Source organism: Bubalus kerabau, chromosome 6 (assembly GCF_029407905.1).
Source record: "Bubalus kerabau isolate K-KA32 ecotype Philippines breed swamp buffalo chromosome 6, PCC_UOA_SB_1v2, whole genome shotgun sequence".
In the NCBI taxonomy this organism is placed as follows: Eukaryota; Metazoa; Chordata; class Mammalia; order Artiodactyla; family Bovidae; genus Bubalus; species Bubalus kerabau.
In genome coordinates this window covers 8,949,652-8,968,013 of record NC_073629.1, presented here as the reverse complement: position 1 = coordinate 8,968,013, position 18,362 = coordinate 8,949,652, and the positions used below count along the sequence as shown (strand labels likewise).

Genomic DNA, 18,362 nt, shown 5'->3' with positions numbered 1-18,362 from the left:
ATGTGGACGTTTGCCATATGTGGTGCACTGGAGAAGGGAATGGCAAACCACTTCAGTATTCTTGCCTGGAGAACCCCATGAACAGTATAAAAAGGCAAAATGATAGGATACTGAAAGAGAAACTCCCCAGGTCAGTAGGTGCCCAATATGCTACTGGAGATCAGTGGAGAAATAACTCCAGAAAGAATGAAGGGATGGAGCCAAAGCAAAAACAATACCCAGATGTGGATGTGACTGGTGATAGAAGCAAGGTCCAATGCTGTAAAGAGCAATCTTGCATAGGAACCTGGAATGTCAGGTCCATGAATCAAGGCAAATTGGAAGTGGTCAAACAAGAGATGGCAAGAGTGAATGTCGACATTCTAGGAATCAGCGAACTGAAATGGACTGGAATGGGTGAATTTAACTCAGATGACCATTATATCTACTACTGCGGGCAGGAATCCCTCAGAAGAAATGGAGTGGCCAACACGGTCAACAAAAGAGTCCGAAATGCAGTACTTGGATGCAATCTCAAAAACGACAGAATGACCTCTGTTTGTTTCCAAGGCAAACCATTCAGTATCACAGTAATCCAAGTCTATGCCCCAACCAGTAATGCTGAAGAAGCTGAAGTTGAACGGTTCTATGAAGACCTACAAGACCTTTTAGAACTAACACCCAAAAAAGATATCCTTTTCATTATAGGGGACTGGAACGCAAAAGTAGGAAGTCAAGAAACACCTGGAGTAACAGGCAAATTTGGCCTTGGAATACGGAATGAAGCAGGGCAAAGACTAATAGAGTTTTGCCAAGAAAATGCACTGGTCATAACAAACACCCTCTTCCAACAACACAAGAGAAGACTCTATACATGGACATCACCAGATGGTCAACACCGTAATCAGATTGATTATATTCTTTGCAGCCAAAGATGGAGAAGCTCTATACAGTCAGCAAAAACAAGACCAGGAGCTGACTGTGGCTCAGACCGTGAACTCCTAATTGCCAAATTCAGACTTAAATTGAAGAAAGTAGGGAAAACCACTAGACCATTCAGGTATGACCTAAATCAAATCCCTTATGATTATACAGTGGAAGTGAGAAATAGATTTAAGGGCCTAGATCTGATAGATAGAGTGCCTGATGAACTATGGAATGAGGTTTGTGACGTTGTACAGGAGACAGGGATCAAGATCATTCCCATAGAAAAGAAATACAAGAAAGCAAAATGGCTGTCTGGGGAGGCCTTACAAATAGCTGTGAAAAGAAGAGAAGCGAAAAACAAAGGAGAAAAGGAAAGATATAAACATCTGAATGCAGAGTTCCAAAGAATAGCAAGAAGAGATAAGAAAGCCTTCTTCAGTGATCAGTGCAAAGAAATAGAGGAAAACAACAAAATGGGAAAGACTAGGGATCTCTTCAAGAAAATCAGAGATACCAAAGGAACATTTCATGCAAAGATGAGCTCGATAAAGTACAGAAAGGGTATGGACCTAACAGAAGCAGAAGATATTAAGAAGAGATGGCAAGAATACACAGAAGTGTACAAAAAAGATCTTCATGACCCAGATAATCATGATGGTGTGATCACTGACCTAGAGCCAGACATCCTGGAATGTGAAGTCAAGTGGGCCTTAGAAAGCATCACTATGAGCAAAGCTAGTGGAGGTGATGGAATTCCAGTGGAGCTATTCCAAATCCTGAAAGATGATGCTGTGAAAGTGCTGCACTCAATATGCCAGCAAATTTGGAAAACTCAGCAGTGGCCACAGGACTGGAAAAGGTCAGTTTTCATTCCAATCCCAAAGAAAGGCAATGCCAAAGAATGCTCAAGCTACCGCACAATTGCATTCATCCCACACGCTAGTAAAGTAATGCTCAAAATTCTCCAAGCCAGGCTTCAGCAATATGTGAACCGTGAACTTCCTGATGTTCAAGCTGGATTTAGAAAAGGCAGAGGAACCAGAGATCAAATTGCCAACATCCGCTGGATCATGGAAAAAGCAAGAGAGTTCCAGAAAAACATCTATTTCTGCTTTATTGACTATGCCAAAGCCTTTGACTGTGTGGATCACAATAAACTGTGGAAAATTCTGAAAGAGATGGGAATACCTGAACACCTGACCTGCCTCTTGAGAAATTTGTATGCAGATCAGGAAGCAACAGTTAGAACTGGACATGGAACAACAGACTGGTTCCAAATAGGAAAAGGAGTGCGTCAAGGCTGTATATTGTCACCCTGCTTATTCAACTTCTCTGCAGAGTACATCATGAGAAAGGCTGGGCTGGAAGAAACACAAGCTGGAATCAAGATTGCCAGGAGAAATATCAATAACCTTAGATATGCAGATGACACCATCCTTATGGCAGAAAGTGAAGAGGAACTAAAAAGCCTCTTGATGAAAGTGAAAGTGGAGAGTGAAAAAGTTGGCTTAAAGCTCAACATTCAGAAAACGAAGATCATGGCATCCGGTCCCACTACTTCATGGGAAATAGATGGGGAAACAGTGGAAACAGTGTCAGACTTCATTTTTCTGGGCTCCAAAATCACTACAGATGGTGACTGCAGCCATGAAATTAAAAGACGCTTACTCCTTGGAACGAAAGTTATGACCAACCTAGATAACATATTCAAAAGCAGAGACATTACTTTGCCAACAAAGGTTCATCTAGTCAAGGCTATGGTTTTTCCTGTGGTCATGTATGGATGTGAGAGTTGGACTGTGAAGAAGGCTGAATGCTGAAGAATTGATGCTTTTGAACTGTGGTGTTGGAGAAGACTCTTGAGAGTCCCTTGGACTGCAAGGAGATCCAACCAGTCCATTCTGAAGGAGATCAGCCCTGGGTGTTCTTTGGAGGGAATGATGCTAAAGCTGAAACTCCAGTACTTTGGCCACCTGATGGGAAGAGTTGACTCATTGGAAAAGACTCTGATGCTGGGAGGGATTGGGGGCAGGAGGAGAAGGGGACGACAGAGGATGAGATGGCTGGATGGCATCACTGACTCGATGGACGTAAGTCTCAGTGAACTCCAGGAGTTGGTGATGGACAGGGAGGCCTGGCGTGCTGCAATTCATGGGGTCACAAAGAGTCGGACACGACTGAACGGCTGATCTAATCTGATCTGAGATCTTCAGACCACCTTTGCGGAAACCAATTTCACTTACAAAATATTTCTGATTTCTACAATACCATGTGTCCAGGCCCTGAACTCATTTAAAATGCTGAGAATCCTGTTATCATTTTAGCTAATCATCAGTGAAATTGTAACTAACAAAAAGAATTTTCCTAACTCATTTTACCTCATTTCTTCATGTTTTCTCCCAAGCTAGCTACTTATAAACATTTTTATATATCCAAAATAATAATGTAATTATCAGTATTGCAGATGATAGCTTATTATATATATATAATCATGAAAATCAACTTTAAAATTACTACAAGTAATAGAATTTAGTAAACTGATTGGGAGAGGAACTATCATGCAGAAATAAATATCCTTTATATATAAACAATAAACAAAACATATAATTTAAGAAAGACCCAATTGCAACAAATCAGATAAAATGCCTAGGAATAACCAAAAAGAATGGGCAAGATCTGCATAAATGAAATTTTCTTTCCCCCACACTTCAAGGCTTGCAGGATCTTAGTTCCCCAACCAGGAATTGAACCTGTGCCCTTGGCAGTGACAGTGCAGAGTCCTTACAACTGTACTGCCAGGAAATTCCTAGTATGAATGAAATTTTAGAATGCTACCCACATAAAAGAAAACTGGGTCAAATGGAAAGTAACATCATGTTCTTGGAGAGAGAGAATATGTAATGATGTCAATTTCCCAATGTTATCTATAAATTTAACATCTAGATAAAAATGTCAGCAAGATTTTTAAACAAATTAATTTTAATTCACATAGAAAAATAAGGAAAAAATGAAAGGGAAATTCTGAAAAAAATAAATAATGACTAAAAGTTAACCCAAATATTAACATGTATTGTAAAGCTACAATAATTAGAACAGTGGGTTAATGCCCTGTGAATAAGCCAACTGAGGAAAACAAGTGGAAGGTCCAGTGACAGACCCAAATACATAAGAAAATTTTGCATTGATAAATGTGTCACTTTAGATCATTGGAAATATTATACATACCCTTTAAAATTAATTCCACATGCATTAATAGCAAATTGTAATTAACATAAGATACTAGAAACTAAAACATGATATGATACAGAAAAGGTTGAAAGTAAAAGAATGGGAAAAGATATATTGTGGAAAAATAAACCAAAAGGAAATTATATAACAGATGTAATAGGCTTGAAAGCAAAAGCATTACTAGAAATAAACAAGAACACTTCACTTGAGTAAGTCTAATATACCTGGATTTAAGCATTACTTTACTAGCGTGTGAGATGAGTGCAATTGTGCAGTAGTTTGAGCATTCTTTGGCATTGCCTTTCTTTGGGATTGGAATGAAAACTGACCTTTTCCAGTCCTGTGGCCACTGCTGAGTTTTCCAAATTTGCTGGCATATTGAGTGCAGCACTTTCACAGCATCATCTTTCAGGATTTGAAATAGCTCCACTGGAATTCTATCACCTCCACTAGCTTTGTTTGTAGTGATGCTTTCTAAGGCCCACTTGACTTCACATTCCAGGATTTCTGGCTCTAGGTCAGTGATCACACCATCGTGATTATCTGGGTCGTGAAGATCTTTTGGTACACTTCTTCTGTGTATTCTTGCCATCTCTTCTTAATATCTTCTGCTTCTGTTAGGTCCATACCATTTCTGTCCTTTATTGAACCTATCTTTGCATGAAATGTTCCTTTGGTATCTCTGATTTTCTTGAAGAGGTCTCTAGTCTTTCCCATTCTGTTGTTTTCCTCTATTTCTTTGCATTGATTGCTGAAGAAGGCTTTCTTATCGCTTCTTGCTATTCTTTGGAACTCTGCATTCAGATGTTTATATCTTTCCTTTTCTCCTTTGTTTTTCACTTCTCTTCTTTTCACAGCTATTTGTAAGGCCTCCCCAGACAGCCATTTTGCTTTCTTGCATTTCTTTTCCATGGGGATGGTCTTGATCCCTGTCTCCTATACAATGTCACGAACCTCATTCCATAGTTCATCAGGCACTCTATCTATCAGATCTAGGCCCTTAAATCTATTTCTCACTTCCACTGTATAATCATAAGGGATTTGATTTAGGTCATACCTGAATGGTCTAGTGGTTTTCCCTACTTTCTTCAATTTAAGTCTGAATTTGGCAATTAGGAGTTCACGGTCTGAGCCACAGTCAGCTCCTGGTCTTGTTTTTGCTGACTGTATAGAGCTTCTCCATCTTTGGCTGCAAAGAATATAATCAATCTGATTACGGTGTTGACCATCTGGTGATGTCCATGTATAGAGTCTTCTCTTGTGTTGTTGGAAGAGGGTGTTTGTTATGACCAGTGCATTTTCTTGGCAAAACTCTATTAGTCTTTGCCCTGCTTCATTCCGTATTCCAAGGCCAAATTTGCCTGTTACTCCAGGTGTTTCTTGACTTCCTACTTTTGCGTTCCAGTCCCCTATAATGAAAAGGATATCTTTTTTGGGTGTTAGTTCTAAAAGGTCTTGTAGGTCTTCATAGAACCGTTCAACTTCAGCTTCTTCAGCATTACTGGTTGGGGCATAGACTTGGATTACTGTGATACTGAATGGTTTGCCCTGGAAACAAACAGAGGTCATTCTGTCGTTTTTGAGATTGCATCCAAGTACTGCATTTCGGACTCTTTTGTTGACCGTGTTGGCCACTCCATTTCTTCTGAGGGATTCCTGCCCACAGTAGTAGATATAATGGTCATCTGAGTTAAATTCACCCATTCCAGTCCATTTCAGTTCGCTGATTCCTAGAATGTCAACATTCACTCTTGCCATCTCTTGTTTGACCACTTCCAATTTGCCTTGATTCATGGACCTGACATTCCAGAAAAGGCAGAGGAACCAGAGATCAAATTGCCAACATCCGCTGGATCATGGAAAAAGCAAGAGAGTTCCAGAAAAACATCTATTTCTGCTTTATTGACTATGCCAAAGCCTTTGACTGTGTGGATCACAATAAACTGCGGAAAATTCTGAAAGAGATGGGAATACCCGACCACCTGATCTGCCTCTTGAGAAATTTGTATGCAGATCAGGAAGCAACAGTTAGAACTGGACATGGAACAACAGACTGGTTCCAAATAGGAAAAGGAGTATGTCAAGGCTGTATATTGTCACCTTGTTTATTTAACTTCTCTGCAGAGTACATCATGAGAAAGGCTGGGCTGGAAGAAACACAAGCTGGAATCAAGATTGCCGGGAGAAATATCAATAACCTCAGATATGCAGATACCTTTTGGTATCTGCCCTTATGGCAGAAAGTGAAGAGGAACTAAAAAGCCTCTTGATGAAAGTGAAAGTGGAGAGTGAAAAAGTTGGCTTAAAGCTCAACATTCAGAAAACGAAGATCATGGCATCCGGTCCCACCACTTCATGGGAAATAGATGGGGAAACAGTGGAAACAGTGTCAGACTTTATTTTTGGGGGCTCCAAAATCACTGAAGATGGTGACTGCAGCCATGAAATTAAAAGACGCTTACTCCTTGGAACGAAAGTTATGACCAACCTAGATAGCATATTCAAAAGCAGAGACATTACTTTGCCAACAAAGGTTCATCTAGTCAAGGCTATGGTTTTCCCAGTGGTCATGTATGGATGTGAGAGTTTGACTATGAAGAAGGCTGAGCGCCGAAGAATTGATGCTTTTGAACTGTGGTGTTGGAGAAGACTCTTGAGAGTCCCTTGGACTGCAAGGAGATCCAACCAGTCCATTCTAAAGGAGATCAACCCTGGGATTTCTTTGGAGGGAATGATGCTAAAGCTGAAACTCCAGTACTTTGGCCACCTGATGGGAAGAGTTGACTCATTGGAAAAGACTCTGATGCTGGGAGGGATTGGGGGCAGGAGGAGAAGGGGACGACAGAGGATGAGATGGCTGGATGGCATCACTGACTCGATGGACATGAGTCATGGTGAACTCCGGGAGTTGGTGATGGACAGGGAGGCCTGGCGTGCTGCAATTCATGGGGTCGCAAAGAGTCGGACACGACTGAGCGACTGATCTGATCTGATCTGAATATACCTGGAAGTTTTAAAGTTGCATTTAAGTATGAAATTAACTTGAAATTATATACAGTGACAGAGCTAGAAGGAAAAAATGTACAAATTCACTATCATAACAGATTTAAGAGACTGCTCTTATTCACTGATAGAGCAAACCTCTTTCAGAACCAATAAAAACTTAAATAACATGAGTAGCAAATTTAACTCAACAAGTATAAATATATATATACAGCCACTATACTCCAGAACTGCAAATTACAGATTTTTTTCAAGCACACTTGGGACATTTTGAAAATTGACCATATAGTGTATGCTCAGTCATGTCCAACTCTTTGCAACCTCTTGGAAAACTCCTCTGTCTATGGAATTATCCCAGTGAGAATACTGGAATTGGTTGCCATTTTCTCTTCCAGGGGATCTTTCCAACCCAGGGATGAAGCCCACATCTCCTGGGGCTCCTGCAGTGGCCGGTGGATTCTTTACCACCACTGAGTCACCTGGGAAGCCCTACCGTATACTGCCATAAGGCAAATCTCAACAAATTTCAAAGTTCTGAAGTGATACAAAGTATGTTTCTTGACTTGCAGTTAAAATACAGATCAGTAACAAAAAGGTAACTAGAAGTTATGAAATACAGTACTTCTAAGTAACCCTCCCAAAAAAATCACAGTTAGAATTAGAAAATAACTTGAACTGAATGATAATAAAAATATTACATACAAAATGTGGATGTGACTAAAGCTATGCTTATAGGGAAATGTATAGTCTTAAATGAACATATTAGGAAAAAAGAAAAACTGAAAGTTCAAAAGATTTGCATCCATCTTAAGCACCTATATAACAGTAAATTAAAACCAAACGAAGAAAAATGTGTGCATAGAGATGTCTGGAAGGATGTGTACTTAAAATGATAGCAGGTTTTTTTTTAATATGGGATAGAATTTTTAATTAATTTTATTTTTCTGTATTGTTTAAATAACCTAGAACAAACAAAGCCATTTTCATTTTAAGAGAAACAGTACTAGAGGAAAACATGGGATAATTTTTAAAAAGTAATATAGACTGTTGTGGTGACTCAATACCAGAAATTTTAAGCAAAAAAAGACTGTGGGGAAAAAATTTCCACATGGTTAGAAATACTGTGAACAAAAACTAAGACAAACTGAGGAAAATATTTATAATTCATCACAAATGACTAATCTCTTTAATATATTTTTTAAAAACTCATAAAATCAGTAAGAAAAAACAAATGACAATTTAAAAGGAGCAAAGGATATAAGAATTTATAGAAAATGAAATACAAATGAATCCTAAACCTATGAAAAAAATATTCAACCTTACTCAGAATGAGAAATAGACTCTAAAATTGTCTTGAGCTTCTACTTCAGTCATGAAATTGGCAAAAAGAACTCTGTTGTTAACACTGATTTTTTTTTTTTAAGGAGGGGAAACTTGTCATTTCATATATTGCTAATAGTAATACAAATTGGTTTAATTTTTATAGAGGACAATTTTTAACAAATTGCCTTTTATAGAGGCAATATTTAACAAATTTTAAAAAGCACAAATCTTTTGAGGCAACAGTACTATATCGAGGTATTTATTACATGTGTACAAAGTGATGAGTAGACAAAGCTATTAACTGCAGTACTGTTTGTAATAAATAGCAAAAGACAATTTAAATATACCTCCTGAGGGTCTTGTTGAAGAAATTATGGTAGATTCATACAATGGGATGCATCTACAAAAGAAGAAGAAAGAGTCGGGGTGGGAAGAATGAGGTAGTTTAATTATGTATTAATATAGAACAGCCTCCAAGATAATTACTCAATGAAAAAAGAGCAGAAATTTGAACAGTATACTATGACTTATATAAAGAGTTTTCAAAGAAGGTATATGTGTGTATATGTGTAAGTGCACAGACTATATCTGGAAGGATATACAGAGAGCTAGTTGGAGAGGAGAGCCCCGGGGAAGAGGACTAAGTAGCCAAGGAATGGGATTAGAAGGAGACTCACATTCACATTATATTACATTACATTACAGGCTTACATTGCACTCTATAGCATTTTCTATCTTTTGAATTTTGAGCAGGTGCATGTATTTGTAAGTATTTTGAAGCTACATCTGTGTATAATTTTGTTTTGTGATTTTATGCTTATTTTATAAATGTTTCTATATAGCATATTGCATATAATTAAGTCCTGCTAGGCGCTTTCTTCCGTCTTCTCTTATAAACAACGATCTGGATATCTGCTGTCCTTAATATACTACTTTATTCCTTCATGACTTCCTGACTTACAGAATGCTCTTCTTTCTGCCTAGAATGTCACATTTACCCTGTTCTCTCCTTTTCTGCATATTCAATATGCTCATCCTAAGGGATCCAGTTCAAGTACTATCAGCCTTACCTGATTCTCTCAGGCATATGTACTTGGACTGTACTGGTACATGTCCAGAATAGAGATTTATTTTATGGTAATTGACTATTTATTAATTTCTCCTCCCCAAAGAATATGTATTTTCATCTTTATTAACCAAATCCTCTGACACCCCCAACCCTTGCCAAGATCTTGCTTTGAACTCAAAGTCCATAGTTCTATAATCTCTAGGGATGACATTAACACCTCAGAGTCCTGTGCGCACTTCAGCCCATTCCAGGGAGGGGGCTGGTTGTCCCATTTATGTTTCTGCAGCTCTACTGTTTGTTTCTGCAGTCTCTCTTTGTGTTTTGATAACTGTCTGCCCTTTAAGGGTGATGAATAGCCCTCTAATACCAACTCTGACCCCTCAGATCACTGCTACTAATTTCACATTGGCCCAGAAACAGTAGAAAGCTGGTTGTGGATGTGATCTCTAGAGCCAGACTGTGCTTGGGACTGAATGCCAATTCTACCATTTAGTGGCTGTGTGATATAGGGCTTTCTTTCATTGAGCCCAACTTCAGTTGGGTTCTTCAGTTTCTTCAAATGTAAATGAAGCTAATGAAGTAACTATTAAGATTGTTGCCAGAACTAAAGGCTCTAATTCTTTTTTTAATGTTTAGGACAGTGCCTAGCACATTGTAAGCATTGTATAAATGCTTGTTTTTTTTTTAATCATTCTCTCCACCAAGTTCTCTTCAGTATTATAAGAATTCTTTGCTGAAGTCTCCAGAATAATTAAAGGCAATAACAAAAGGAAAAAAGTTTTCCGAACTGGTTACCTATCTATCAGATCAGATCAGATCAGATCAGTCGCTCAGTCGTGTCCGACTCTTTGCGACCCCATGAATCGCAGCACGCCAGGCCTCCCTGTCCATCACCAACTCCCGGAGTTCACTCAGACTCATGTCCATCGAGTCAGTGATGCCATCCAGCCATCTCATCCTCTGTCGTCCCCTTCTCCTCCTGCCCCCAATCCCTCCCAGCATCAGAGTCTTTTCCAATGAGTCAACTCTTCCCATCAGGTGGCCAAAGTACTGGAGTTTCAGCTTTAGCATCATTCCTTCCAAAGAAATCCCAGGGCTGATCTCCTTCAGAATGGACTGGTTGGATCTCCTTGCAGTCCAAGGGACTCTCAAGAGTCTTCTCCAACACCACAGTTCAAAAGCATCAGTTCTTCAGCGCTCGGCCTTCTTCACAGTCCAACTCTCACATCCGTATATGACCACAGGAAAAACCATAGCCTTGACTAGATGAACCTTTGTTGGCAAAGTAATGTCTCTGCTTTTGAATATGCTATCTATACTGATCCTCTATATGGTGGTTCCCTCTCCTCACCATTCTGAGCTATATTCTCTGAGAATATTAGAGTCCAGACTAACCCCTTTAAAATCAGAATGAGGAAAAACTTAAATTCCTCCCCTAGTCCAAAGTTTATTTCCCTAATACAGTATTTCTCCTTTTGTCCTGAGGGCTACCTTTCTCCATGATGACTGACAATGGGATTTTCAACTACTTTCAGGGGCACCCTCGTGTACCCAACAGTACTATCCATCAAAACCATGGTCTGATGTCAGTACACTTCCAAGAATTGAAATTTCCAGTCATTTCTGTCCAATTCCTTTTTATAGCTGTTTTAGGACAATTTCCTTCAGGGCAAGTACTCTGCCTGCCTTATGCACTACTGTATTTCCAATGCCTGAATGTAGTAAGAGCTCCATAAATGCACAAATTTAGCATGAATGAGCTCTTCCTTTGAAAAAAGATGAAGCTCAGGCCTACACACTCTTTTTTCAGTCTTCTCAACCTTACCTTCTGATCTCTTGTAAGAAGTACTTAAACAAAAATAAGCTAAATTGAAAATTTTTAATGAAACATTTCTCTAAAATAAATATACTTTACAGAAATGCAACTATGCTTACAATAGAGACAGCTTGTTATTATGCATTATGAGCTCTGCTTTACAAAGTGGTCTAATAAGGTGAGTTTGTTTTTTTTTTTTTAAGTAAGATACAGATTTAGGGAGACAGCTTTTCTGATGCTTGCCTAACTATCAAGAAATTCTTTTATTTTAAAAATACTGGTTGAGCACTTAGCTTGTGCCAGGCACCACAGTATTATTGTATAATTGATACACAGTCTTTACTGTGAGTTTCCAGTCTTTCACAACAATTAAACAATAAAGTGTGATAAGTCATTACCATAGGGGAAGTATTCTAAGGCTAGAGGTCTCTGCCTGCACTTGAACAAGAACATCTCTGCATTGATCATTTTTGTATTTTGAGATTCCAAGTGAGAGTTTGCTTGTTAAACTAGCTCCAGTATTACAAAAAGTTTGAAAATCACTGCCATATAGTTAATGTGAATTTCATCCTGAAAGTCTATTATGTGAATGAAGAGACACCCACTCATGCCACAGCTAGAGAGTCCATGTAAAACAATGAAAGATCCCGTGTGATGCAACAAAGATCCCACGTGCCACAACTAAGATCTGACACAACCAAATAAATAAAAATAAGTAAAATAAAAATGAAAAGCTCGCATATATAGTTAAAATCGCCCTATAAACACTACTGTCCTTTCATAGGTGAGGACATGCAGCTCACAGAGATAAAGTAATTCACCAAAGTCTGGCCCTCCCCTACTTTACTGAGGAATAATTGACAAATATATATTTTTAAAATCGTGGCTTGATATACATCTGCATGTATCTATCATATACATGTGGTGAATACACCTGCACGTGCGAGCGCATATACGAATGATTACCAAAATCAATATCCATATCCATCACTTCACATAGTCAACACATGTGTGGTTAAGAACGTTTAAGATTGGACTTCCCTGGTGGTACAGTGGATAAGAATCTTCCTGCAATGCATGGGTTCAGTCCCTGGTGTGGGAAGATTCCACATGCCATGGAGCAACTAAAATCCATGTGCCACAACTACTGAGCTCACATACTACGATTTCTGAAGCCACTGCACCTAGAGCCTGTGCTCCACAAGAGAAGCCACCACAGTGAGAAGCCCATGCACCACAACAGAAAGTAGCTCTTGCTCACCCACACACCACAACTAGAGAAAGCCCATCTATAGTCACCATGTGGTGGTGGTGGTGGCAGTCTAGTCACTAAGTTGTGTCCAACTCTTGTGACCCCATGGACTGTAGCCCCCAGGCTCCTCTATCCATGGGATTTCCCAGGCAAGAATACTGGAGTGGGTTGCCATTTCCTTCTCCAGGAGATCTTCCTGACCCAGGGATTAAACCTGAGTCTCCTGCATTGCAGGTGGATTTACTGCTGAGCCAGCTGTACATTAAATCCTCAGAATGTATTCTTTTTATAACACTGTGCACCCAATTTGACCTACATTTCCCTATTTCTCCTCCTCCTCCAAATTCTTATGACAATCAAATTGCATGCCTCATTCCAAATCTCTGCTCTCCACCACACCACAAAGCCCACACTCAAAATGGAATAAATCTTTATTTCTCTAGGAGAGAAAACTCTAGTGAGATACTACAAAGCTTTGCCTTAGCCTTATCCAATATCCAATATTTTAAAGAAACATATTGCATGCTAATAAAAAAATTACATTATCATCTCAGTGAATAAAGAAAAAGCATTCAGGGAGGGGGGAACACTCCCATTCATGATAAAAACCTTCAGCACTAGGAAGAGAAGGGAACTTCCTTAACCTGATAAAGGGCACCCATGAGAAGCCTATAAAGAATAGCATACTTAAAAAAGAAAGACAATGCTTTCCTCCCTGAAATCAGAACAAGAAAAGGGTGTCTGCTCTCAGCATTGTACTGGAGGTTTCAGCCATAAGAAATTAAATTTGTAGATAAACTATAGAATTTCATGATTAATAGGATTTGATCCAAAATTACAGCTAAAGGTTGCAATGATAAACGCTGCAAACAAGACATGTAAGTTAAGGCCAAAAATAATGTGTTTCTGTTTAAAAACCAACTGGAAGATACAAAATTCTGAAAAAGGATTACTGGGTACCTACTGTGTGCCACGCACTGGAGATAAGAGACATGATTCCCTCCTAGATTTGTTAATTTCAGACCCAAAAATGAGTAGGCTAGACGAAGGCAAGTTTTCTAGCAGCCTTTCAACAACTTTGGCATTTATTAAGAATTCTCTAATTCAATTGTGTTAACTCTTTCGGCCTGAGACTGTATATACCTTGATTCTCCATGGTTTCCAATAACTTTCAGAAGTTTAATACCTTCCTAATGGATGAGTTTTGATGCTTTTGAACTGTGGTGTTGGAGAGGACTCTTGGGAATCCCTTGGTCTGCAAGGAGATCAAACCAGTCCATCCTAAAGGAAATCAGTCCTGAATATTCATTGGAAGGACTGATGCTGAAGATGAAACTCCATTACTTTGGCCACCTGATGCGAAAAACTGACTCATTTGAAAAGACCCTGATGCTGGGAATGATCGAAAGCGGGAGGAGAAGGGGACAACAGAGGATGAGATAGTTGGATGGCATCATCAACTTAATGGACATGAGTTTAAGTGCGCTCCAGGAGTTGGTGATGGACAGGGAGGCCTGGCATGCTCCAGTCCATGGGGTCGCAGAGTCGGACACGACTGAGCGACAGAAATGAACTGAACTGAATGGAAGACTACAGTGGCTCCCTGCTACCTCAGCCTAACTACAAGGAAGTTAAGGAAGTTTAATCAAAGCTGAAACAGGTGACTCGCGCATTTTAGGATGACAGGAACCAGAAGAGCGCCTAAAACTGCCTGAAATTCTAACAGTTCTTCAAGTGTCCAGAAGGGTTTTCTGAGATTACGTCTCTGAGCATGAGCGGAAGTCACCCTTTGAGCAATCTGCAGTTAAATGATAGGTGCCATATTCAGGACAGAGTCATCCGTTTCCATTCTTTCCTCCTCGTTGCGCCCACAAGCAGGTGATCCGGTGACAAATTTGTCTTCGTTACTAGAAAATAAAGATCGTATTCAGCGAAGTTTTAAGGCAGCCGCTCCCCATCTTCCCATAGTAAAGATGGAGGCGCCCTGAATGTAAACTACAGGTAATACCACTTCCGTATTTCTCTTGTGCCCTGGTCTAAGATGGCGGACGAGGCCACCCGGCGTGTCGTGTCTGAGATCCCGGTGCTGAAGACCAACGCCGGACCTCGAGATCGGGAGTTGTGGGTGCAGAGACTCAAGGAGGAATATCAGTCTCTTATACGGGTTAGTTGTGCTTCTACTGTCAACCGTGTCGTAAAAGGGTTGCGGGCAATCAGGTGTCCATCAGAATAGGCTCCGTGTGGAATCCACTTCCGGTTTTAAAGTTTAACTTGCACATTCAAATATACTGGATGACTTCGGGGCTGGGGGACTTAAGGAGCCGCGGTGGGCAGGAGGCAGAAGAGACTCAAGTTAGGAACTACAGTGGGGGCAGATTTTCTTCCTGAAAGCAGCAGTTATTTTAGGGATACGCGGCCCAGGAAAATGACGTGTCCTTCTGGCTCCAGGTGATTGCTCTCCTGGATGTAGGGGAGGTGGTCTTAAGGATTTCTTAAAGCCCTAAGTCCGGGCCTGAGTCCCTCCGCTCTTTCACTTGTCCTAAGGTAGGAATACATGTTAGAGCGAAAAATTAAAGTAGGTATTAGTTGCAGAGAGATGAGGAGCTCAGCTCAGTTAGGAACGAACCGTTTTCTCAGCTAATCTCCGTTCTGTGGAAAGAATTTGACTTCTTGCGGTGGTCTCTGTCTGTTTCAAAGGTTTCCTGATGCATGTATTCACTAAAAATAAATTTAAAAAATAATGTACATCTGGTACCTAGGAAGGGTATCCAAAGCCGAATAAAGTGGAGCCTACCGGTAAACAGAAACATATAATACATAAGGTGGAGAAAGAGGGAGAAGGAATCTGAGAAATTGCTAGGATGTTTTGAAGCAGGAGGTGAGATACCTAAATCTAGCCTGGGTCTGGTCAGGGAAGGCTTTTAGAAGAGGCAATGCTTGTGCTGAGACTGAAAGGGTAAACATAAGTTAGCCTTATAAAAAAACGAGCATAAGAGAAGAACATTCAAGGCAAAAGGAACAGCATGAGCAAAGTTATGGAAGCTAGAAACACATGACCTATATGAAGAAACACAAGTAGTTCAGAGTTGTTAGAGCATCAGGGTGTGTCAGGGAGTGGTAGATAAGACAATGAATAGATTGGAGCACTTGAATTCTATCTTGGAGGCATTGGGATACCTTTAAAGGATGTTAAGCAGAGGATGTTAACATGATGAGATTTCGGTTTAAATCAATCACTGGCAGAAGAGAGGAAAACAGAATTGGCAGGGCTAAGGCTGAAGTTTGGAGGCTGTCATTAATCCAGGCAAAAGAAAAGTGATGATATAAATTCAGCAGTTATGGTAAAGAGAGGAGAGGTAGACTTGAAGAATATTCAGAAGGTAAAATCAGCAGGATATCATAAAAGATTGGTTTGTAAAGGGGAAGGAGACTTAAGGATGATTTCCAGATTTTTAGCATGGGTGACTGCACGCTAATACTGCCGATGGAGATTGGTGCTGTGGAGAAACAAGTCTGAAGGACTAGGGGGAAACTCGCACTGCCAAGTTTTAATTGTACCTGTGGAATGAAGGTAGAAGTTTCAATATACATTTGGATGTAGACTTTGAGGCTCTGAGAAAAGCTCTAGTTTAAAGATAAAGATTTAGAAGTCATCAGCATATGAGTGCTAGTCAAAATCAGGACAAAATGAAGTCTTGGGAAGGAATATGCCATAAAATGAGTTGTCGCTGAGATTGTCAGAAGTGAGAAGAAAAGCCAGGCAACATCATAAAGTTTTTTGTGCCTGTTAAATTGAGTAGAACCCAAGCGTTCTATTCTCTCTGCTGCACAAGTGCCCTACTTACCAATATGGCTTTGACTTCAACTTATGTCAGAAAAGTTGGGTAAACATACTAAGAGAGTAAACATACTAAGTTGGGTAAACATACTAATCACACTTCTTTTGAGGGAAGGCGTACTGCCCTTGGCCCCAATTCCCCCCTCAAAAACCTCATTTTCTGCTTTTAGTATGTGGAGAACAACAAGAATGCGGACAATGACTGGTTCCGACTGGAGTCCAACAAGGAAGGGACTCGGTAGGCAGACCCTCTCGGGAGGTGTGGCAGTGGGGATCTTACCTAGCTTAAGCATTCCGGTGTCCCAGAACCCACTCTCAGGCCTTTCCTGCCCACTTCTAGTCTTCACTCCCACAACTCCAGAGTTCCCAATTCCCAACCTATGGGTCTCCCAGGCTGGTCACCTAAGCCAAAAAGATGTCATATGAGTATTAGAAGAATGGGAAAATTGGACTGAGGTTTGGTTTCTGTTATAGGTGGTTTGGAAAATGCTGGTACATCCATGACCTCCTCAAATATGAGTTTGACATCGAGTTTGACGTGAGTATAATGAAGTGGTAGTTAATGGAGATTAGTTGAGGATGATGGATTAGATGATTGTTAACAAGCTAACCTTTCTTGGAGGGACCAAAGAAAACTTTTTAAATGGGAGGGAAAATCTTAATGACGTTTGAAACAAGCATAGGTTTTAATTACTCATCTCCATGTCCAGAACCCTGCTATGTAACTGCTGCTTGGGGGAGTTTGCAGCACCTTTCATTTCAACCAAGAAATGTGTATATCTGATTAGATTAGTTCCTTTCTATTCTGCTTCTGTCATATTAAAGCCTTGTAATTCTTCCAGATTCCTATCACATATCCCACTACTGCTCCAGAAATTGCAGTACCTGAACTAGATGGAAAAACAGCAAAGATGTACAGGTAGGAGTGAACAGGAGATGGGAAAAGGTCAAAGAAGGCCTTGGTGAAGAACTCTCCAAGGCAGAAATTTCCCCAGAGTCTGCCGGCCTAGAGAAATTCCACATCTCCCTCTGCCAAGCCTGGGCAAAGCACTTAGATGACCTCGTTCTCAGTTCTGATCCCCAGTAGTCTTCCTGTGCTCTCAAGAATCTGCTTTGCTTTGTGGTGTACCTTGCATGTCAACACCTTCTGATCTTGTTCCTCTCATAGGGGTGGCAAAATATGCCTGACTGATCACTTTAAGCCTTTGTGGGCCAGGAATGTGCCTAAGTTTGGACTAGCTCATCTCATGGCTCTAGGGGTAAGTTTGGAGTATCTGGTGTATAAGAGGGGAAGGGGTTTGGTCCTGAGCGATACAAGAACAGTGAGAGTAAACCTGGAATAACAGTGTTTTCCTTTGGGTCTGTTCTCCCAGACTATCTCTAGGAAGGAGCTTCTGGTGGAATACAAGGCATTGACTGGCTGGTAGTAATCTCACAGGGTCTCCCTTGTATTGCAGCTGGGTCCATGGCTGGCAGTGGAAATCCCCGATCTGATTCAGAAGGGAGTGATTCAGCATAAAGAGAAATGCAGCCAATGAAGGATCAAGCCACTGAGGCAGGACAGAGGGACCTTTGATAGGCTACTGTTCCTGTTTTCCTGTGCATCATTCTTCTTACTCATCTAACTGCTTCCCCTCATACCTCTTCACCCATAATTGTTACTAAGTAGCTGCAGCAGACACTGCTGAAAAAAAAAAAAAACAGCACTGCCGCTGAATTTCTTAAGTTGGGCTACCCAGGAAGAGGAAAGACTACGGCCTTGAAAAACCAAGAGGCAATTTATATCCCTTCCCTAGGTGGAGCACTGCGAGGTCTAGAGGGATAGGGGGGGACCAAAAGTGGGTACATAGTCTTTCTGGTTTCTGGAGATAACTCATCAATAAAAGCTGCTTTCTCTGGTGGCTTGCGGCTCTCATTGGTGGCTGTA

General features: G+C 40.4%; 2 protein-coding genes across 5 annotated transcripts in view; one reads left to right on the top strand and one right to left on the bottom strand.

The window, feature by feature from the left end:
- The window catches only part of PFDN2 (prefoldin subunit 2), a 185,846-nt gene that overhangs the window by 32,396 nt on the left and 135,088 nt on the right, over nucleotides 1-18,362 (bottom strand). The gene's annotated exons all lie outside the window — the stretch shown is intronic.
- On the top strand, nucleotides 13,882-18,336 carry UFC1 (ubiquitin-fold modifier conjugating enzyme 1). 4 transcript variants are annotated; one of them, XM_055587347.1, is made up of 7 exons: nucleotides 14,207-14,475; nucleotides 14,639-14,761; nucleotides 16,606-16,673; nucleotides 16,910-16,973; nucleotides 17,278-17,354; nucleotides 17,604-17,694; nucleotides 17,893-18,336. In XM_055587347.1, the coding sequence occupies exons 2-7, from the start codon at nucleotides 14,639-14,641 to the stop codon at nucleotides 17,971-17,973; spliced, it is 504 nt and encodes a 167-aa protein (XP_055443322.1). In that variant the 5' UTR covers nucleotides 14,207-14,475; the 3' UTR covers nucleotides 17,974-18,336. The 4 variants fall into 4 exon arrangements, with proteins under 4 accessions (XP_055443323.1, XP_055443322.1, XP_055443321.1 ...); XM_055587348.1 differs by having other exon boundaries at nucleotides 13,882-14,761; nucleotides 17,809-17,941; XM_055587346.1 differs by having other exon boundaries at nucleotides 14,213-14,761.

Coding starts and splice junctions, on each gene's coding strand:
- UFC1 (XM_055587347.1), top strand. CDS start 14,639: ATGGCGGACGAGGCCACCCGGCGTGTCGTGTCTGAGATCCCGGTGCTG. Junction 14,762..16,605: donor AATATCAGTCTCTTATACGG/GTTAGTTGTGCT, acceptor TTCTGCTTTTAG/TATGTGGAGAACAACAAGAA. Junction 16,674..16,909: donor TCCAACAAGGAAGGGACTCG/GTAGGCAGACCC, acceptor TTTCTGTTATAG/GTGGTTTGGAAAATGCTGGT.